Genomic DNA, 24527 nt, shown 5'->3' with positions numbered 1-24527 from the left:
ATTTATTCTTAAAGTTTCCATATTATCTTCTAATTTTCTGCATTAAGTATCATAAATATTTCTAACTTTACAAGTAGGACCTTTGAAAATAATTCGAAATTCAAAATACAATTCGATTTTACTAATGAAAAAAAAAAATTAAAATAATTCGAAATTCAAATAAGTTTTCAGTGTGCGTAGATAATATTTTTTGGGAAATTTATAAAAAATATAATTCGTTCGAAAATAAACATGACATTCGAAATTTAAAAAAAACTACCATAGCTTAGCAAGGCAATTATGACAAATTTCACGGACAATCCTGCAAGAGTAATGACATGTTATTAATGAAATGGACACCGTGTTAACACACATTCTGCTTAATTAGCAATTATATCAAATGAAATATGCAGTTATTGCTTGGTCGTGCGACACGTCACATCGCGTGGCAATTGTCGCATGTTCGCACGTCGATATAAAAAATAAATATACTTCCATTTACTGTGTCAATTTGAAATGCGAATTAAATAATTATACTGCAACTTCATGTCAAGAGACGCGTGTAATCTATTGTAATGTGTCTATTAGCTTCATATATGTGAAGTTTAAATACTAGAATTTAATTTTTATAAATAAGTTTTAAAATACTGAACACGAACTGCTATTTTAATAAAGGCCACGTGGGCATATAATATTTTAGGTACACAACGGGCGTGTGCCAGTTTCTAAGTAGTTATTAAAGACGTTTTTAATGTTTTATTATTTTATTTAAGTACCTAGTAATACTAAAAATGTTACTGTTGAAAAGACTCTAGGTCTCTTGAAATCAAAAGCAAAATCTCATTCCTAAATTCCGTTACAATGATAATTCTATTTTTGAATAATTCATCTTAGAGTTAATCTGCTATTGTAATTTGTAGTGAATTGTAGCGTAGCTCTCAGAGGGAAGCATCAATAGCGGGTAGCCACCCTCTATTTGTTCACCCCACTTTGAATTGTTTCACTATTTGTATAGTACGCGGTCTCCACACAACTGTTTAACTGTTTTCATGATATGTAAGCGAGATTTAATTCTCCTGCTATTTTGTTCGGCGTATTGAAATAATTATGAGGTGATTTTCAAATTGGTTTATATATAAATAGAAAATATATACAAGTCATTCTTTCTTTTAGAGACTTTCGCTTATTGTGCCATAATTTCGGACAGTATCGCTTAGTCAGGTAAACAAATATTCTACAAAAAAACCTTAAATCAGTGTTTCCCAACGTGGGCCTGCAATTGATTGTTAAAGGGGGCTCTTCCAAAATTTATAAAAGGGCCTCAGATTTCTGAATCTGTTTCATGATCATTTTTCAATCAAATAGGCAAGTAGATCAGCCTGTGCCTGACACACGCCGTCGACTTTTTGGGTCTACAACATGTCGGTATCCTCACGATGTTTTCCTTCACCGTTCGAGCAAATGTTAAATGCGCACATAGAAAGTCCATTGGTGCACAGCCGGGGATCGAACCTACGACCTCTGGGATGAGAGTCGCACGCTGAAGCCACTAGGCCAACACTGCTCCCTATATTTAAAATTATGTATAAGAATTTTAGATATGGTGGGGCACGGCACAAAATCTCATCCAATTTGTCCTATAGGTACCCTAAAAACTTATGGATTCCCCACCCGTACAAGCGTAAAACAATGTCAGTGGTTGTTAATGTAAGTTGACATTCTTACGAAACGACAATTGCATTTTTACGTATCACTTTGAATGGTAAATGAGTGAGTCATGAGCGTGTGGCTCGAGTTGAATAGAAATCGTCCGTTTTAAATGAAGAGTCAAGGAGCGAACAAGGCCTCCATTATTCATGAGGGCTCGCCTCGACCGAGTGTCGGCAACGCAAACTGTTTCTAAATCAATATCCGTGTCTCAATCAGTGCAATTAAGGCAGCCCTCGCGTAGGGCCCTTGTAATTAGTTTCACACTACACCACTATAATTGATACGTATAGATCTACTTTGCTTTTGGTGTTCCATTTTTGAATTTTTAAAATTCGGTATAAAACGACATCGTTCTAAAAACTTGAATTCGCGATGTTATGTAAAGTACAAAATGTACGATTAAATAAATGTATTCATGTTAAACCTTAATTAGAGATATAAAAAGTTTTATTCGCTTTTCAAAATGCTGCATTGACTTTTAAATTAAATTTAGATAGGGTGGGGTACATTCAACCTAATGTAGCATTGAATTTAATAAATCTCAAGGGACGAATGGGCCTTATTTTTCACACAGCGATCCCTGTATCATTATAGTCTGTATTCGAAAACACAATTAGACTTAATACAAAGGTGATTGTCGGGGGTCGCTTGTGAGGGGTTAGTAAATCCTTTAATTTGGCTCCCCGATCAAATAAAGAAGGGGGAACGCGTTTAGTGGTTTTATTGCAAGCGCCATCTGTCGAGCGCGCACTAGATGGAGAGATAATTTCGCTTTTACTAGAGGGGGCGCGGTCGAGCGTTCAGTTGTCGAGTTCATTTAAACAATTCACAGTATCAGCTTCCAGATAACACACCCTTCCCTCATTACCTTGATACAACCGTTATAATTTGATAACCCCTTGTGACCATTTTAAACAACAATTAAGATTCTTTGATACGTGAATGTTGTTGGATGGTTCAAACTTTATGTAGTAATAACTTAATAAAAGGAATGTAGATCCATAGACAAATAATATAAGATTCGAATTTTAAAACCATACCATAGTAGATCTGAAGGATGACGCAAAGGTGGTCAGAAATTCAAATAAAGAATGCAGATTCATAGACAAATAATATAGGATTCGAATTTCAAAACCATTCGTAGTACCTAGAGCTGAATGATGGCACATAACTTTATCATAACAGACTAAATAATGCAGAGCGTCAGTATTTATTAGATCTGTTGTATAGTGAGGTCAAAAACAAACAGGATTAGGGGGCTCCCTGGCTGTTTCATTATAAATGGCTAAGCGGATCAGGCACGTGCAATGTTTTTATCAGGAGCTGCGGGCACCCTAATGCACAAGTAAACAACTCCACCCTATCTATGAATAATTTGTGAACCAACTGGTATCGACATACCGTCAAAATAAACTTAGTTTAGAAATATATATCTATTGAGACTTTTGAAGTTATACTTCTTTAGGCGCGTTATGAAAAATTTATGAGAGTGAAATTTTACGATGCGCGCGCACCTGTGACATAAAATTGGGAGTGTGATTATAGCGTGCGCGAGCGAGATAGGAATAAGACAATCTACAAGTAAAAAGAAATAGAATATGCGTGAAGTTCGTATGCCAAGAATTTTGAATGACCATAATGACATTTATCATTTACTTTTTAAACAAATAAGGAGTTTTAATTATTTTTTCAAAGAAATTTATTAATTTTATATTGTGCAATACTGCCAAAGCTATACATGCATACATCTTAGTGTTTGGTAGAGATGTTCTAAATATATAATAATATATACTTTTAACTAAATAGAATTTATGTTACACTTAATGTAAGAGAATAATAATAAATAATTATTTATTTAATTTTTCAAATGTAAACTGAACTTAATTGACTATAATGACTCCTTTTTCAGTCTTTGATTATTTAATTGTAATTAATTATTTGTATGCAATCAAAAACTATTTTTAATAATGCCAAAGAAGTATAACTTCTTAAGCGCGTACATAAGTACACGCACCCTTTTTTTTTATAAATGGTCTCTGCGCATAGACACAAATTAACATTATGATCAAATATGAAAGTGTCCAATAACACTTCCTACAGTCTGTAATACGGGGAATACACTCAGTTCTTGTATACTATTTTTTATCCACTTATCACTGTTTAGCACTTAAAACTGAGACGTTTGATTATAGACGTTTATTGAATTAGGACAGTTAAAATATACAAACTGCTTCAATTCTGGCAGACAAATCTAAACTCTATAATCTTTTAAAATTCGATATTTTACGACTTGTCTAAGAAATGGCACGTACAGAAACGCCCATAAATCGTTTTAAGAACCCCAGACAGACTGCAAAAAGCGCCTTCATTTAAAAGGAAATATTAACACGAGAATTTCGTTTTTCGCATGAACGATATTTCATGAGTTTGTGGAATGGGTGATATGTGTATTGAAGCGTGGCGCAGGGGTGTCAACGCTCGTAAAACACGACATAGTATTTCATCGACATTCGACACCCCCGGTATTTGTTCTGTATAACCCTATTGTTCCCTCTCGACACTTCATGAAATCACTGCGGCGTTATTAATTTATAACTCTTCAACTATTGACTCTAGTTCGGTGCATTGCTATTAAAAAGAGATTGCTAATAAACAAATGAAATTCCATTTTAGGAGTAGGCAATTTCATATTGGTTTTTTCTATGTGGAATATAGTTGTTAATTTGTTGATTGATTTGTTGTGAAATTTTTTATGCCTTTTCAATAAGTCTGAGAATCGGCTACTATCTATCTTTCAAACCCTTAAGTGATAAGGGGTGTCCACCCCAAAAAACTTTTTTTTATTTTTCAGGAAAAAAAATTGTTTTCATATTTTTGTGATACAAAAATACATACAACCTCTAATTTATATCCCTATACGATCAACCCCTATTTTTATTATAGTAGATAGTTACTTTTATTGAACTAAAAAAATGTTTCCTATAAATAACATACATGGCAAAACAACGTTTGCCGGGTCGGCTAGTATAATAATAATAAAGAGCAAAAATAAACTCGTCAGTTAACTCTGCATACACTTACTTCACTTTTAAAATAATACGTGTAAGGGAGATGTAAGGCGTGGATAATCACGAGGAAGAACAATAAGTGTCCGTGTCGATTCAGTCACACGAAACAATCAATTCACACCGTAAGTAGGTGTAATTCGGCACGGAGCACGGCCCCGCGACTAACAAAAGAAAATCTAAGCAATTAGTCGTCGCCAGAAAGAGCGGAAAACACGCGTTAGACGCGGTCACGCCGACCAGTCACGACGCAATCAAACACGACAAAATCAACCTTAGCGACGTCAATTATGACGGCCTTGAGAGTTCATTTACAATTATTTTAAAACGTTATATAGAGCGATATGTCTACGCCTCGAGATATATTGCGTTGCCATACTTCTGGACAGGTCATATTGATATGTACATACAAAATATGGACCAGCGATGACACCCTGGAGGAGACCTCCAAAAGAAGCGTGGGAAGACCACAAAAGTGATGGACTGACGACATCATAGAGATTACTGGGAAATGGATGAATGAAGCAAACAACAGGTCCAAATGGAAAGTTCAGGACCCCTTTAAAAGAACACGAAGTAATGGAAATGAAAACTAACGTAGACTAAGTGTATTATATAATAACAAAACTAACATTTGTAATTTTTATATTATGGAATTAAATTGGATTTATTATTATGTTTGGTTACTGTTTACTTCAGCTAAGGATTGAATGAAACAATTCTGGTACTGGTTTTATCTTGTAGTAATTTGCGGGTTATTAAATTAAATTATATTACTGCTTTTTGAAGCATTTATCCTTTGCGGGAGATCTAACAATTTGATGAATTCGTGTAACTGCTTTAGGATTAATCCGGTGGTGGACTAAATTACACGGACTATTGATACTTTGTTAAGAGTCCACATCCTTTATTTATTTTATTTGAACAGCCACAATTCTTTGAATAAAAATAATTCCTGATATAGTGACCTAAACCTGTTCAGCGATACCGAACGATACCCGTGGAAAAAAGCTTTTCAATACTAATCAGTGATTGCAATCGGACCATGTCAAAAAAGGAACCCGCATCAGAACCGAGGGTTCCGATTCTCGCTCGGCTGAGCGTGTTAAGTGCTAATGTAATAATCCATTACAATAAAGCGGGCTGTACGCTAAATAGCGCTTTCGAGCGGAGCCGACATCTGCCCGCCGAACAATACAACCCCATTTAATCACCCCACTTGCCAGTCCTAAACAAATATTCAAGCCGGATAGCCACAGACGCGAAATATCCCAAAAATTCTAAATTTAAAAACTTAAAAATAATAGAGTAAGGTGTAACAGACATTAAATCGATTGCATTTTAAATTCGGAATCTAATCAGCCACACCTAGCCGATTTCTAATACTAAATAAACGTGGGAAAAACAAACCACATAATGAACGAAAAAGTGTTTCTTATTAAGAGGCGAGCGTCGTAAATTGATTTTGTTTCCGTTTAGAGGACGTGTTGTGAGGCTATTATTAAAAGTGGGGTTCGAGCGTAGCGAAGGGGTCGGCGAGCGTAAAATCAACAGATTACAGAGCCCAGGCCCTAGCAGCTAAAGAACCCCGGTGCATAAAAGTAATAACTCGTTGCCCTCGCTTTTGTGTCTGCGGTAAGGGTTGTCAGTGCAAATATTAGTAATTTATTAAACGGTTTATTCTTGATGAAATTTTAATGGGGAGAATATTAAACAACCAATTTTATTTAGGGTTATTTCACTGGAGTTATGTTTGATTTTCTCAAGATGACGTGTTATCTAAAGACCGTTATTATTTACGAGTTCTCTCTGCTTTCCTACAATAAAATGATTAAAAGATATTACTGGTAACCCTAAACACATTTTGTAAACTCCACTAAGCATCCCCATACGTGTATTATCTCCGCGCCACTCGCACACATTAGGGGGTGACGTTCCCTTATCCCTATGATATCCCGATAACAATACATTGAAATAAACGCCGTCACAACATCATAGAAACTTTACAATTATAACGAAAATGTTTTTCTGGCTTTTTTGCTCACACAAGGAAACAAAGGAGGTTGTAAATTAAAAAGCAAAATGTCAACAAAACGCGGCCGTGCTTTGTGGGTGTCCGCCCCTGCCCGAAGCGCCCACTCAAACAACGCTCGCAGATACCGAGTGCAATAACATTTTTTTTAAATTACTTCGAATTCTTTCCATTTTTAAATTCTTAAAAGCGATCTGTGGTTCTTGTTTTCAAAGATAACCGTTGGAATGTGAAGTCGTTAGTAGTATACCTAGATTATTTCATTCAGAGATTGTGAACTAATAATAAAAACAGGTTATTAATTCACATTATCCAACATATAAACTTAATTCTCTACAGAAAATTGATAAATTACATGCTTAATGATAAATAAACATACCTGTTTATGCATTTCCACATTGAGCCCATATGACATTTCATAGTACTGAAACATAAACACAGATTATAAATATCAATTAAAGCGGTTGAACAATGTGACACAGAAAGCATTTGGCAGTGATTAGCTTCCTCAAATCATTGGAGTCGAGTGACTAAACATCCGCAGTACATTTTGGCGGTTCGCCAGAAGTGTTTCCGACATATAAAAACTCTCGCGAAAATTTCCTCCAGAGCGTATTAAAATAAATTGCAGCCGATTTGGCAACACTTAATCGTGATTCATATCGGGCGGAACGAGCGCGGGAATTAGGGACTGCCAAATATCTATTCGCTTCTAGCTGAATAATGTTGCCACTTTACTTTTTTGTACGCCATTTTTAAATTTGGTTATTATATCACTCAACAGCTAATTGTCAAAATATTTATTTAGAAGTATATATCTATTATGACAAAGTATATTATGTAGTGCTTTAGTGTTAATATTGTTCAATAAATCAATGATTCACATGTTCTAGCTATAAATTATCTATTTGAGTACATTTTATCGGTATCTGTAAAAATAGTAATAGCTGAGGAGTGTGGGTGTCATTCATAATAAACAGGGCACTTGTCACGCGAGCATACAATATTATTCATGTCAGCTATTATCTCTAAATAACAGGGGGACTTAATATAATGGACTGTCCAATCGCATGGAAACAGTACGCTCGATATGCGGGCGAACAATAGATAAATATCATTGATTGTTTACTATGATTACGTACACTTTAATTTCAGTATACAATTTTAAGCTTTTGTCCATAGACGTTGTAAATTAAACAACCTTTATTTCAACATTAATTGAATTAAATATAGTTCGCCAGTTCCAAATTTAAAAGTTAATTACTCACCATAACATAATGCCTTTGTATTTCAATTTTCTCACTGGCCAGTTTTTCACATTCTAATTTTAAACTGAAACAAAGAATAATAATTTGTGGTTTTAATTAAATTGACATCCGTCAAAAAGGCAGACTAATTATTAAACTCAATACATAGACAAAACAAGATCCTGTTTTAGTGTCAAAGTAATCATTTCAATTGATAACAGATATTTTGACTTGTTTTATAGGCTTTATCGTTTCTGGTAACTTGTAGTGTTATCGGTTAACGTTCATTCAAATTGACCCTCGAATGATAAACTTCATTCAATTACAGTAGGCGCGTAACAAAGATTACAATAACCTTATTATTCTTTAACTAATGGGTACATTAAATATTTTCTATGTTAATATTTAGGGAGATTCAGAAACGATACTTAACACCAACTATGCCTTACAAAGCTAAAACGGTTCTAGTAAATAATAAGAAAAAATATTCGCAATAAGGCACTTTTCACGAGATAGCATAAACCTGTATTTGTTAACAAAAGGTCGTAAAGGGATTTGAATGTAAAAGGACTATTTAGCGTTCACAAAGAAAGGATAAGGATACTCAAAGGATCTCCCGGATGAATTTTTACGGGAATTTTTTATGTAGGTACTTGATATTTAAGCTGTGCTCTCCGATAAGGGGTTTTAGTAATCTCTTCAAGTTATCACAAGTATCTTAAATATTGTTTTAGATTTAAAAAGAAATTAAAATGATATGTAATCTATTATATTAAATATTTTTATTATTGAGAGTTTTCGCACTTGTTACAATAAGGTTCTGTACCTATGTGTAAGTCGAGAAATTGTATTTTCAGGTTTTAGATCTCAAATTGTACCTTACATTAGAATTCATTTTTATTTAAATAAATTTCCTTAATAATCAAAAGACCAAAAAAAATGTTTGAAGTCCCGTCACATCCTAGTGTTGCCCAAATGCAAGACCAAGACGAGACTTAGGCCAGTCTTGGTATTGTCTTGCGTCAATACACCTGGTCTCGGTCTTGGTATTGGTATTGCGCTCTCAGTCTTGGTCTTGGTCTTGATCTTGCAGCAAGAGTCTCGCAAGTCTCGCAAGACTTGCAAATACCTATTAGCCTATTGCTATTTGTGGGGGCTTGCGGGCTATCCTGGAGCATTCACCAATGTACAATGTTCATCAACCAATAATAGCAGGCAGGCTACAGGCATTGTGTTGAGATTAGCAGATTTCATTACAGTGTGCGTAGGTACATTTTTTAGGCAACTTGTCGTACTCGTGACTGGCGCGCTTTGCTACGTAGGTACTGTCGTTAAAGTATGTGTAAGTAAGAAACGATGTAGGTACCTACTACAACAAAATTGTATTCCTTAGAAAAATAATCGTCGTACCTACACGACGATTATTTTTATTTATTTAGTAAATCATCGCTGAAGACAATAGTCGCTACTAGAGTAGGTACGATAGAAGTTGATAAACCGACACTGCAATTCTCAATATGACGTCGCTCATATTTGGAGCTTTTCCACGTTTCAAGTTTGTTAAAATCACCCACTTCCAATTTTGCAGTGCAATGTCCTTTAAAAAGGTATAATAGGTAATCTATATATATAAAAATGAAACCCGTTTTCCGTTGTCACGACATAACATGAAAACGGTTTGACCGATTTGTCTGATTTTTTTTAATAATATACCTTGAAGTACGAAGATGGTTCTTACGGAGAAAAATTAAAATAAAATTGAGTGAATCAGTCTAAAAACAACACTTTTCTATATTCCCATACAAAATATTCGTAATAATACTTAAAAGTGAATTTGAACTTTAATACCATAGCATAAAGTTCAAGTGTTAGTGGAGGGGTTCCGGGAAGGTAAATTTTTAATTTTTTGACATAATGTATTTGTTGTCTTATCAATTTTCTTTTTTTATCTTACTAGCTAGACCGGTGTCCCGAATAGCAGAATAAGTATTTTAAACAAATAAAGAATCGACTGTTAGGCGGTACGATGTTCGCCAGGCCAGCTAGTAATAATATAAACTAGGTATATTTTTATTACTTACAACAATTTTTATAAAATCTACCTATCCTTACGACTACATTCTTCCTTGCGAGGACAACATAATCTATTTGCGTCCGTTCTGAGCACCCGGAAACTTATTTTTTTCTGTAGAACATGGGCAGTGGCGGCGACCTTTGACATGAAAGCGACGGCGGCAACACAAAGTCTAGAAGCGGACTAAATTTTTACCTATTTTGGTGAGGTTGTCAATGTTGGCATTAGCACAGAAAAATAAAATTAAGTAAACACAACGTTTATCCACTTTTTAATAACTAGGTATCCACGATAGAATATTTTTTCTACTAATTTCCTAAGGGTCGATTCGACCTAACTTCAATTTATACACGAGTAACTATACCAAGAATAATCTATTCCATGATTTTAATCTCGAGTAAATCCATAGTCGTTTGTCCACGTAATCAATAGTATAATTGCGCTAGGAATAACCATACGCGAATAGCAAGAAAATGGTGAACGAAAATAAAACTCGGCAAATAAATGTTGTTCTACAACGGGACAGTGTAAGAGCATACATCATGTCAACTCGATTTTGCCGTATTATAGTGTGAAAAAGTAGCTTTTAACAGGTGTCAAACGACGACAAAAAGTTTTTATTTCTTGTTAGTTTGAGGCTTTCGTCTAAAAAGGAACTTCTGTTGAGCCTAGTTGAATTTCATTCTAATATTATAGAAAATAAAAAAATCTAAAAATAATTAATAAATAAATAAATACTAAATTGTTTAAACGTTTCATTATACAATGCCAGACTATTAATTTAGTGCGTTGCGTTGACTTGAAATTAAAACACAGAATACATATTTGTGAAATGACAGAAATCAGCTGATTGGACTGACTGACGCCATTAAATTATTCTAGGAATAGCTGTTATTCCGTGCGAAACGGCGGTATAGTTGCAATTCCCGAATAAGCCCACTATTCTTAGAGTTTGTAGTTGGTAAAACGTAAAATTTATTTACTCTCGATTAACTGACGATTTATTCTAAGATTAAGATTTACTCTTGTTTGGTCGAATCGACCCTAAGTACTCAGTCTAAATATCTTTTTCATAATTTTTGTTTTTCAATAATATGTTGTGTGTAATTGAATGGTAAACTCTAAATCTTACTAGAGAGCTTTTTTAAAATAAACTTATTGAAAGCACTGACATGGCATATACACTTTTCAATCTTGCTGCTCACATTTTAGTACCTAGGTATCACTCACTATCTATCATTTACCGACATTAACAATGATTATTTCGAAATCAAAATATTCGCAATTCAATAGATGCAATACCTACTTAGTTATTAATTATCATCTCGCCCGACAGCTTTTAACGCTGTAGTGTTCGAATTCAAGCCAGTGTGAGAATGTATTTAAATAAAAAAAACTCAAAGCATTCAATTTATACCTACCTACTGCTGGGACATCTTCAAGGTCATTTAATTTTATACTCCTATACCAACCCTACCAAAATAGGTAAAAATTTGTGTGCCTCTGTCCGTACTCTTTGTCGGCGAATGCGGCGCTCAGTGTCAAATGCTGTGTTACACTTGTTGCAAACCGCGGCGTCTTTGTCGGTAAATTATCAAATAAGTAGGTATTTAATACACCGACCGACCAACAGTTTATTCGCAGAACGTCACATTTCCCCAATCAACTTTGAACCTTAATTCTTTAGCGATAAACTTGAAAATCTGTTGAAGAAATTTGATAGATTGTAGTAGCTTGATGTGCTGGCGTCTGTACCATAGTATTGGCTGCCGTAGAAACAGTTACTAGACCTACTCGACTCGCTGTTAGTTTTAAATTTTGCTAAATAGAAGAATAATATAAACTTTGAAACATAAGTTTCACACCTACATGATGTTTATATAATTTTAAGCACATACCAACCTACGAGTACTAACGTTAGATCTGCACATTAGACATAAACAAGCATAACATATTATTATAGGTAGATACCTACAAGGTATGAACTTTGCTAGAAAGTTATTAGGGAACAGATTTGTGAGTATTAACACGCTACCTACTTAATAAATTGTTGAAATATAATAAGTACTTACCTACCTAATCAATACAATACGTTTCAGGGTGCTTTCAGACGAGCGGCACGTTGCCAATTACAAATACAACTGCAGCCCTTAGTTTAGTGTTATGATTTGTGATACCTACGGTTTTGATACTGGGGAACGTTTCTCAAAATCGGGATTGAAACCAAATACCTACTTAATAACGCCCAAATCTCAGTTTGTCTTACCTGCAAGACGCAAGAGTCTTGCAGGCTTAAGTATTGTCTTGCTCAAGTCTTGCAGGGTTCAGTCTTGGTATTGGTCTTGCTATAATAAGGCGGTCTTGGTATTGGTCTTGGTCTTGCAAAAACGCAAGAACAAGACCAAGACTGCAAGACCAAGACCGATTTTGGGCAACACTATCACATCCTAATGGGGCGTGGAACAGACACGTTTTTGCGTCTACATTAATCATGTTTTAAGACAAGTAGGTGATGTGATGCCTACCGAAAACAATAATTATCTCACCGGTATCGAGTCCTGGACCTTAAGAATACATGCTACGTGGTTACTTGTTTTAATATATCAATTACTTACTTATGATATTGAGCTTGTAGAAAGTTGAATTCTTCTTTTATTCTGTCACAAGATTCACCCACCGTGAACTTAATTGGTTGGCCCGGCTGCGGCGGTCCCTGCTGACATACGTACTTTATAATTAGTAAAAACCATAATTAAACAAAACTATTATTAACAAATACAGATACTAAAACGCAAGGTTGTAGATAATACATAGATACTCAAACCGAACAACAAAATGTCTCATTATCTTAGTTCAAACACTATGCACGTAGGCACTACAAAATGTAATGACATATTGAATAACATGTGATATGTTTCAAAGAAGGTTTTTAATCCCCAATTATATAATTTACAATGTAAAACAATTTAAAGATCAATCATAAGACTAAAAACAATAACTTTAATGTCAGCCAGAAAAAGTTCCTATCACGAAGTTAAAATTACACGCATCCCAAATTACCATAATACAAATTATCCTTTAATGACCATAATTCGGTGTGAGGCTCGATTAATAAAAAACGACCGCTCGCCTCTTAACACACAAATAAAACACGAACATGCACCAAAAAAAAACAAACTCCATAATAAGAAGCCGGAAAATAAAAATACAGCGAACACGGTCGCCGGGAGGGCAGCAAAAAATAAATAACAGTCGCTCGCCGGCGCGAGGAACAAACGGACTTTAAAAATAATAAAAGGAACGTAAATAAAAGTGTAAAAGGAACTAGTGTGTAGACGTTGTAAATGGAACTGCGGACAATCGGGCCCGGGAAAAATGTGGACGGAATTTTGTGAATGCAACCGGAGCGCCTTCTCAAGCCGTAATGGGCGATCGCACTTAATAATGTAATACCGCGGATAACCGCAAGAAACCCGAGCTTTTTATGCTTCAACATCTATTTAACTTTATTGACTGTACAACGAATATTGTAAACGCAATTCTTAATCGTATTACTGTAATAAAAAAGCTTTTAAAGGAGTGTTGAGTATCGACATACATAAACGTTTAAACAGAACAAAACATTATCGGTAGCTGTTTCAAGGAACTCGACCACACAGTGCGTGCATGCCGTTCGGATGTTGCATACTAAAGCGTCTTAAAAGTACTATTACTGTAATATTAATACAAGAACATTGAAATTATTTAACCATAAATGTATTGTAAAGCGAAGTAGCAAAGTTTTTGTTGAGAATTTAATTTAGAATCCTCAAAGAAATTTTAGTTAAAAAGGTGTATTGAAATTAAATAAGGCTATAAAGTATGCTAAGCGTAAATTGCTAAGAAAACATAAATTTCGTATAAACACCAATAAATTTATTTTAAACACAGCCTTTGTTTAGACTAAAGACAAGAAGCAGATGTATTGCATATTGGCTGATAATAAAAGTTGTTTTAATTATTTTATTTGTGGCGGGTGTCTTGGTGAATCAGTGTTTACTTTCGGGCTAATTTTAACCGGAATTTTGTATTTCCAGCTCGATGAGTTTACTCAATGGGTAAGCTGAGGCCTGCATCTTCTAGTATATTGTTTTATATCAAACTGTAATTTTCAAAGCAAATTATATAGGTAGGTACAGATCTGATAGGCTTCTGTAATCGTTCAAAAAGAAACATTCATGATTTATATAAAATTTCTGGGTATATGAGTACGTCAGTGGTAAACAATTGTTTATACTTCTTAAGGTCGGCCCACACTAATTTTTTTTATAGATAAACTTTACTCCCATTTTTATTTGCGATATTAGTACCCACTGTAATCTTTTTTTGTCAAAACAACGTTGCCGGGTCAGCTAGTAATCACATAGTCTCCAATATAATAATACGTGCGTTTAAATTATAATGAATAGCGATGTAAAGTTCGCACAGTTTAGACTCGAACCCCATTGAATCGAACACAAAAAAATAATCCACGACTATAATAGAGTAAACGTTTATAAAAAGGCTCTATAAATTATCACCGAAAAGGTCAAATTAAAATACAATGAAGAGTTTTTGAGTCTTGGAGGGCCGGATGAAAGGCCCGAACATAAAAACAGAATGCATTTAAACGGATATAAAAAGAAATACCAAATTATTGAATACGTCTGTCTGCCCACGTCTACCTGTTCACTCCAATCTTTTGTTGGAATCTCAATTTCTTATTAATTCAATGAGCGAACCGTTTGCATAATTTGTTGGAATTTTTTGTTTGGAATTTTTTCTTAGAATATACGTATTAGGTTTCATTTTACGCAGAGAAGCTCGTTGTTTTAATTTTAGAAGATATGTGTACACTTTAATACTCTATATCGTAAGCAAAAAAAATGTCTAGTCTTAAGAACGATAGCTGCACAGATTGGAAAGAATTGCTGTAAGTATTGTCTAATAAACTTATTTTTTTTATATTTACTGATTTATACTCGTTTTCTTAAAAGATTGAACATATAGAATGTAGCATAACTTACTAAAAATCCATCTTATCTTCGTTGTGGAAAATTTATTTATGAAAACAAACCCTTTTTAGTACGGTCAAAGTACAACCATTGTAACACCATTTGCACTCAAATACGAAAATACAAATACATATTTGTATAAGATTGGTCCGTATGTATTTGTGTGTGTAATAGGTATGAACCATTTTATAAAAAGGCGATTTCGCATTTTTTACCACGGAAACGATGCTTACATAGCACATGTCCTATTAAAATATACAATGTCAGTATTGCGAGAGAAGTATTCATTCAAATATTCGTTAAACGTGAAATTAATAAACACTGTTCTGTGCTCAACGAATTCAAATATTTTCGAAAATCGAACATTAGATTTAAACTAAACAGATTATATAAACTATGTGTGACCAGCTCTATATAAAAAATTACCATTATGAAATGTATTATTTCTATGATATTAATCACTAAGCTAATATGCTATTGGCAAATAAGGAACAATATTGTAAAACCAGGCATTTGCGGTCAATTACCTACATGATTTGCACGTATTACCGCATGGTTTTTAAACTTTGAACTGTTTTATTAAACTCAAAATATAAACATAAACATTCTACACATTATTTTATTTATAAAACTATAAACAATAACCAAAAAAATCAAAAAGAATTTTTCACAGAATGTGAAGTAATCTATGATAACAATTTGATGAAGTCTAGATTATGACGAAGCGTTGTTAGCGTACTCCAAATACCGTGTTTGCTTTTTGATAAGGCTTATCACGACATAAATGTGGAGAATTATTTTAGAGGAATATTTACTTAGGCATCCTTATCAAACGTTCAACACCCATTTCACTGTTATTTCCGATTTCCGCAAATTTGAATTACAACAGAATTTGTGTCCTAATCAAATAATTGGTATCCTCCACTTATTAATATCCATTACCTTATTTTATCGAAATTCGTTAAAAAGTTTAAGGGCGAAAGCACAACAAATTTTAAGCGTTACCAAAAGCTAAATTCAATACAAGTAAACAATATTTAAGTTATTAGCATATCAAGTTGTGACAACGCAAATATCACTTGTTCATAGCGGTAATTTCGTAAATCAAATATTTGCTGAGTGCTAGGACGCGACACGGATTTTGAGCAAACATACAAATAGGCATTTACATTAACACCTCCCTCCTCCCACCCCTCAGTCATAAACCAGTGTCGTAAAAGAAGTAAAAGTGCGCTATTCGAAACACGGTCAACAATCGGAAAATCTCACTGAACACGGCCATAAATTTTACTGCCTTTGCTAGTTCTGTACTTTACGGCAAATTTCTAATTTTAAATTTGACAATGAACACTTCTTAAAAAGATTGCCTATGCACTTTTTACAGAAATTTCAAACTGTCATCTGTCAGGTCTATTATAGCAATTTAACGTAAAAAAGTTAGTCTTTGAAAAAGCCATTTGAATTGCATTAGTATTTTCTACGACTTATAAAATCGTTAGTCGTTTGCGTTTTCCGTTCTAGTAAGTTGTTGACACAATTTCTTGGAAATCCTTTACCTATTTTATTCTAGGTATTCTGAATAGCAAATTACAGCTTTGTACATAGTTTATGTTCACACTGTTTATGTTCAATTATGTGTATATTTTATTCAATAGTATTTATTATTAATCTTTTAGTAAACATGAATCAGACTCATTTAACTTAAACGCTTCGAACTAGATATTCTCAAAGGCAATGCTAGGTCATGTACACATTAGTGCACTAATGGACTTCATAAACAAGGAGGCTTTCTCACGGTTTTCACTCTCATTTATATAATTTGCTACATAATAGTCTGTACAGTATGACTGATCTGCAACTTTTGTAATTATTAGACTTTATATTGTAAAACAAGTTCTTAATTTAAAAATTGTTGTGAAATAAAATAATATAAAAAAAGTTTTATTTCCATAATATTTTGATAAAATTTAGAATGTTTTAAATGAATTGCAGCTTTTGAATATTCCTTATATTCTAGGCCTTACCTAGCTAAACCATGTTTTAGCGGATTTTAAAATACTGCGGCTAAACCCGTCGGTAAACGGTCGACAGATGTTCCACAATTGCGGTATACATGTGATAGGCTAATATCTACCTTTTCTCTATATAAATAAGGTTGAATTAAGCTTAAATAGCTTAATATGAAACTCGAAATGTGGTTATCTGACATGTTTGCGGTAACATCTCTTATTTACGGGGAAACAACGCGGTTTTAACTTATAAAATTAAATTTTTCATGTGAAGTTAGAGAGATTTTTGGACTTGGTAATACTTTTACATTTCTTTCAAGCAATTTGATGGTTAATCTAGCGTGTCGTTCGCATTGAGTTTGGGGACGCGAAGGGGACATGCCTCAGCGGGGGGTGCTTAGTGACGTTTTTGTTACGCCGTATTGTTTGGCTTTATTGCCGAACCGTGATTCTTATCAATTCTTAGAACTATCAATTGTAATATTATGTGAACTCAAATAAATGTTGAAGCCTTGCATACTCATAACAAACAACAAATTACGAACTTATCTACCTAAATTCCCACGAACTGTGAATGAGGCGCTTTAATTACTGTCGTCGATTAAAAATGAAATGAGGGGTCTCATTATTTTTATAATGCAAAATTATTGTTTAAAGTATTACCGGATGCCTGGCAGCCGCCACGGCAGCAGCGGCGGCGGCAGCGTTCATTGCGCCCGCGCTAGGATACATCCCCACGTCAAGCACACACGGTCATCGTCTACAGGACACTCCAAAAACGATACACCCACACACTTCCACTGAACACAAAAATCACTGCAAGAGAGCGCACTCCGCGCGGTCAGTCACACGCGATTAATTATAAATAGTTGCGAGACACAACCTCCTCTTCCGAATACTTCGAACGGACTGGCGCGCCGGGGGGATTGAGCGGGGTCCGGAGGATCTCCACACCCCGCGTTCTTACCCCTCTATCACCCCTGGCCTCAGTATGCATGCCGTTGTCATAATAAAATATATAATTTCTTGAACTGACATTTTTAGATTTAAACCATACATTTTAAATATCTTGACAAGGCTTAAGTACTGCCAAAAATAAAATAAAGCATATGTGCTTAGAATAATCTCGAGAACGAACGTGATGATAAAATCTCTTCATGACAATCATTGATGACCATTTTATTTATCTAACATTGTGGAAGATAATCAAGATTACAACACATAAGCTGCCTCTAATCTTGAAATATTGCCATTGTACTACTTATATAATAAGAATAAATTAAACTATATGCAGAAATGTCATATTATTCCTTAGATGGGTAGGTAACTAGAAACTGCTTATTAGGAAATATCGTAATAGCATATGTAAAACAAGAATAATATTTATATACAATATTATCTTGTGTCCATAAATTAAGGATGTTAAATGAGGAAAAAGGTTCTTATCAAACAATAAAACCATTTAAATAATGGCAAAAGTCAATTAAAGTTAAAGCGTCACACAAATGTTTTATTACACAAATAATTTTCAAGGCGCATTATGACAGCTCTCAAATATATTTTAAAAGAATCGAGTGTCGCGCGCTTTTTGTAAACAACGCTAATATATATTTATATGAAATTAAAAAAAAACTTCAAGTATTAAATATAAAATTGCGAGTGAGGAGTTCCACCTAATTTACGTTTTATACCTTAGAATACAGGATAAATATTTAACTAGGTACGCAGACGAAGTCATGAGCTATTTGTTTGCCCTTTAAAATTCGAATAGTTTTTATTTCCAAATAAATTAAAAACCAACTAGATAAAAGGTAAAATAATTTCCTAAGACTTGTGTCAGTCAACACTAAAAGACTTAAAAGAGTCCAGTTAAAGAAATCATTAAATAGTCTATTAAAGATTCTAAATTCTAAAGAGTAAAACCTTAATTTGAATAAATAGAGCTATTATATCCTCTCATTTGACTCTATGGTCTTAATGCGTGTCTGTGGCGAAAAAAGATAAGTTTTTATGTGCGCTTATAATCTTTTATTTTACTCGAAGCTTACAATAATGTCTCGCCCACAGACGTGTGACACAATTCAGTAACAATAGCAGCGGATGGACGTTTTATTCCCTCGTTTACTGTCACTTAAAATAGTATTGGTTTATTCACGAGGTATGTATTTAGTACGAAAATACAAAGGAATAGTTGAAATATCCTATGCCTATCAGTTTACTTTATACAAATATAAGAATACACATTATAAACAATTCACTAATAAATTACAAAATTTTTAAAAACGTTTTTAATTACTTAAAATTATTCGTCTCTTAAAATGTAATTATTATATTGAAATAACAGTTTGTGACATACGAAATCCGGCAATTTCATTATGTAAAAAGCAGTTTCCATTGACATTATTATGTCCCCATTAAAACCAAAAAGTATTTAATTGCAATACAAACACGTCCATATTAATAATACGCTTTTTAAGTATACACTGCTTCAATTTTGTCCACATCTAAACTTCTAATCCACCCTTTTTTAAATAAAACATTATAAGGCTCATTATCGGTTTAAGTCAGGTAAAAAATAAAATTTAATAATTAATGCTAACAATTAGTCGTCTGTGAAAAAACAATTCAAACCGTGTTTCCCAGAAGGCTCGGATTCATTCTTATATTTTTTGCTTGAAATAGCGTGCACAAAATTATTATGTTTTCTCGGTGTCGCAATCATGTGTGAATATTTTATACGGCGTATTGGTAATTTTTTTATATGTATGTACAATGTCTTCAATTAAGGTGTATAATAAGTAGGTTTAGTAACAATAGATAAATTTCTCTTTGAATATCATCATGATGTCATCTATTGTACCTACTATGTGATAATTATTCAGTTTAAATTGTGACATCGTATGAATAATGTTCATAACTTAATTAATCGCGTATTAAGGAAAATTTGTATATTTCCTAGAAGCTCTCGTTTACAGAATACAACCAGCCTCATACATTTTAAAACTTCATTAAAGCGATTTGCATACATCAAGTATTAGCTATGCTTTCGATTTAACTTTTAACCCCGTCTGGGACTCAAAGTGGTATCCGGTAACTCCGTATTGTTCGTGAGGGAATGCCATTTTAATGACCACGCCATAGTTCGACGTGCGTCATAGTTTAAGAACCTACCCAACTATTCTTAGAGTTCATTCTCACTATTACATAAGCTCAACAAACAGCTCTTTAATCTAATTGACTTTTACACAACACGCCTCGATTGATTTACGATTAGTCTTGTCTAAAGCCTACGTAAGTAATTTGCTGCCGATATATTTAAAGATAATAACGTTATAATAGCGATTTAACGTGTTATTAAGCTATTCTGTATGCGATTTCGATGTTATCATTAATTAAGAATTGTGTTGCGAGAGAATTCTATCGCTTAAGACTTGAGTTGTTTAAATTCGGAACGTAGGACCTTTTATAACAATGGCTACGCATTGTGTATTCAGAGTCTGCTGTCAGTTGTCCGATGTGAGCTGTAGGTATCATTAGTTTTTTAGACGAAGCGCTCGTTGAATTGCGATCGCGACTACCGAGTACCGGACAAGCATACTTATCGGGCACAATACGCCCACGCAGATACCTATCTCTCGCGCCTTCTTCGCCATACTTCTATTTCCTTTTGGACTGGTTTTTACCTGACGCTCGGCGACGAATAAAGTAGCCACATGTCTGTCTAGATAACTGTGTAGCTCGATACCACCTACGTAATTGGATTCACGTCGCATTTAATCTTATTATTCTTTTTAAAGCGTCAGTAATAGGTACATGAATGATCGTGTCTTTATAGGATTTGCATCATGTTGTGTACGGTAGATAAGTCGATGGTATCGGCGTTGCGAGGAGCAGGAAGCGCGACCCGCGACCCGCGACGTGCCATTAGCGCTGCGCATTCAATAATAATGAACGAGCCGCACCAAAATATCCCCTGTTTACACCCACTCGCTCGCTCGATCCGCCGCACCGACCGACCGCATTTTATTTTTTCGCTGTCGCACATTTCGCCGTCATAGCTATTTCCACTCGAGGTATTATACTCTCGTACGTGTGTGAGTTAGTCCACGTGGACCGCACCGTCGACGACGAACTGAATCCGCGCAATACGGCCCACCGATTGGCTCTAAGTTCGAGATCGCTTATTAAGGGCGGAGTTACACGCGTTTCTGGCTTCTCATTGGCGAACATGGTGTGAGCAAATGCTGCGATTGGTCTAGGTGATTTTTATAAGCGCGGCAGTCCACGTGGACTCGTTTATCTATTCAGACGCCGGCGGCGCGGTCGCGGGGGGAGACCGGGGGGTATACGGGCAATCAGTAAAGGCGGGAGGAATACGGCCATATTTATAAGAGCTGCGGGGATGCAATCACGAAGCGGCGCGGGGTGGCAGGAGGCCGGGGGGAGGCGGCGGCCATTTTGAGGGCAGCTCTTTTTATTCGTTTTTCGCGCGGGGTGCGTCGTCGACGGGAGCGCGGCGTGCGCTAATTGCGGGGGTAATGAGGGCGCTCCGCTCAGTTCGCTCACTCTATTAAACTGGCTCGCTATCGACTACCTTATTGATTTGTCCTTAATCGAGCCGCGGCTGGCGGACTTGGCCAAGCAGAGAGACACGGCCCGCTGTAATGTAAACAAAGCGGCTCGCCCGCGTGCGACATCGCACAAATTGAATTGCAATGATTGGGTGTGGTGCGGTGGCCGAGCGACGCCACTACAAGTTCACTACACTCAACACTATACGTAAACAGCAGCCGAGGCCTACTTACAATAACATCGCTTCGCATAAAGTTATAAGCCGTACTTATCATCTTAAATACATATAAGTACCTATATCCGTCGAACCCATCGCAATGTTGATAGGTTGAGCTTACGTATTCGCAATGGGTCCCCGTAACAAGTCGGAAAATGCATATATTATCTATATAATGGTGTTCCTTTTACTCGATTAGGTACAATACTTTTTAAATCATTGAAATCGGTAAATTGGTTGCGAAGATATTACACATTTTGTACAAGCCAACCGCGGCGCGGCCGAAATGCTCATGTGACGTCACGATTTCCCTACGGACCGCGCGCTCGCTCTTCGCCATTCATTTATTAAAGTTCACTCGATCTGCGCGGGTCGTGATGTGGTTTTGTGGTTTTTATGTGAAAATATGCCGCATTATAAGTACTGTATAGTACCGAAATGTACTAATACTTCAACTAGTACACCTGAAAAACTGTTTTTTAATGTGCCAAGGGACCTGAAAGTGCGCAAAAAATGGTGTACTGTCATGAAGAGGGGTGACAGTACACCTTACATTACTCATGTGGTAAACAGTATCTTAGTAAAACTTGTTTACGAATGTTAAAGAAAAATACAGGGTCGTACTAGGTGTATTTCAATGAATAAATAAATGATAAAAAGTGTAAGTAGTGAAATTTCTAATAACCCTTCCTCAGTAGTCTGGTAAAACCCAGGGTCGTACTGAGGCTCAACTAAATGAAATTTGCCGTTCCCGGGAATATTTCCCAATGCCGGAACATTCCCGCTTTGGGGAATATGTATCTGTAGGTAATAAAACTGTAGCCAAAGTGAATTCTATACATTGAATAATTTTTTGAATAATCGAGTTATGAGAGCTCCATACACGCAATAGAAACCAAAAATATTGTTTTTGAATTTCTTGTCTGTCTGTTGAACGCTTTTCACGCGAAAACTGCTAGACGTATTTTACGCCTTTTTTTTAAAACTCTTTGCGAATATTTTTACAAGACGTTTTTCTCTTTCCATAGCGACTGTCTCCTGTATGGATGCCCCGAAAATCTGTTCAACTAAAACACCATCAGTCTTGCAGTTTGCAGTTTCGTGAATTTTTGACGCCGTTACTCTGCAGTATCTTAGTTCCCTCCATAATGGTGAATCAGCTTGCGATAATGTTGCTTCTTCTGCTTTGCTACAGTCATCTATAGTCATCCGACTTGAGCAGAAGATTATTTCATTCTCATTAGGATTGCTTGTTCAAACAATCCAAGGTAAACGAATAAAGTATACCTACCGATTACTTTGTTTCTTATATTCATTTGCACTGACAAAACTAGACGACAACAATACGCAAGTCGATGAGATTGAAATAAAATTAATCATTTCGTCGGGCACTTTTCTTACTTACTTACCAGCAATGTGCCGTCCGTTGCCTACTAACAATACTAGGAACTAACTCCCAATAAGATTTCCGACTGGCAATGCACCCAGAAACATTGAGAAGAATATTCCCGGTAACATGTTCATATCCATAAACCTTACTGGGAATTTTCCCGGGCCTGAATACGACCCTGTATTCCTGACCTACTTATTATCCTGCTGTTTTGATTAGGTTGACAATGAGATTTGCTTACCTCTGAAGTTTCCAACCACGAATTTCAGCGCTTGTATAGTTTAAATGATTACTAAGATAATCAAATACCATTTAGGTAGATTATCGGATTGCGCTTGCTCAAAACCGATATCTTTCTTATTTCTACCACTGATTTGTTATATTATAATATTAAACAAATCAAATCACTTATTAATCGATTGGGTATAAACTGGTGACGTTACGCTCCGTGTTGGACGAGTATCGCTAACAGAATAAACAGCGCGGGGCGCGCTGTGGTTCAGCGGCAAGCGTTGAGATATTGTGACGTCATTGCTTTCGTTCGCGCGGTCAGTAAACCTTGTTTGGTATTTTGCCCATAACTTTGTCAGTTTTGGTCGTAGAACAAAATTTTTTACACCTTATGTTTTAGTTTCTCAAGGACTATAAAACTGCATTTATAACATAAAACCGTTACGGGTCCCCATTCACACTCCGGGTGATTTTATAGGCAACTGTCGTCCAATAAATCTTCGTAGAAAACCTAGTCCGTGACGCCTCACTGGCTGATCATTATGCATATTTCTGCTATGCTGATGAATAACTGACTAAACAAAAACTTGGCTTCAATTCACTATTCCATCTGCTAAGGCTAAAGAAAGAATGCTAATGTTTTATTCACAAGAATACATTTTAAAAGCATATTTTTTACTAAATAGCTACAAGTAAGAATGGCAAATAAATTACATATATATTTTTTTTTAAACTATAAATTACTTGAAGTGTAAAACTAAGAAAAAGTTTTATTTTGGTTGAACGACATGATCTAATATGAAAGGAGCAAAATTGGATTTATATTATCCCGCTGTGCGTGAAAGCTGAACAATGGGGTGGCAGGACACTCTTGTTTTGTTACAGATAATATTCTTTCGAAATAAATACAATGGAGGCTTTATTTTTGTCTGCTATTAACACTACAATATTCTTTTTTTAAATTATGG

The 24527-nt window shown here is 35.1% G+C and overlaps 1 protein-coding gene and 1 long non-coding RNA gene across 3 annotated transcripts in view; one reads left to right on the top strand and one right to left on the bottom strand.

Moving 5' to 3' along the window:
• Positions 1-18072, bottom strand: part of LOC125050105 (protein groucho-like) — a 65843-nt gene extending 47771 nt beyond the window's left edge. Inside the window, exons 1-4 of one of the 2 annotated variants that reach the window (XM_047649712.1) lie at positions 17813-18072; positions 12723-12823; positions 8055-8118; positions 7166-7210 (exon numbers count right to left, since the gene is read on the bottom strand). In XM_047649712.1, the coding sequence (XP_047505668.1) occupies positions 7166-7210; positions 8055-8118; positions 12723-12823; positions 17813-17881 (279 nt within the window). In that variant the 5' untranslated portion in view covers positions 17882-18072. The remainder of the gene's footprint in view (positions 1-7165; positions 7211-8054; positions 8119-12722; positions 12824-17812) is intronic. The other variant, XM_047649713.1, reaches the window with a different exon arrangement.
• Positions 18073-22061: 3989 nt separating this feature from the next.
• Positions 22062-23232, top strand: LOC125050108. The gene is made up of 2 exons (XR_007117099.1): positions 22062-22599; positions 22967-23232. It is a non-coding gene; the product is annotated as an uncharacterized LOC125050108 (long non-coding RNA).
• Positions 23233-24527: the final 1295 nt, after the last annotated feature.

The sequence above is a fragment of the Pieris napi genome, chromosome 6 (genome assembly GCF_905475465.1).
Source record: "Pieris napi chromosome 6, ilPieNapi1.2, whole genome shotgun sequence".
Lineage (NCBI taxonomy): Eukaryota > Metazoa > Arthropoda > Insecta > Lepidoptera > Pieridae > Pieris > Pieris napi.
This window is presented reverse-complemented; position numbering and strand designations above follow the sequence as displayed.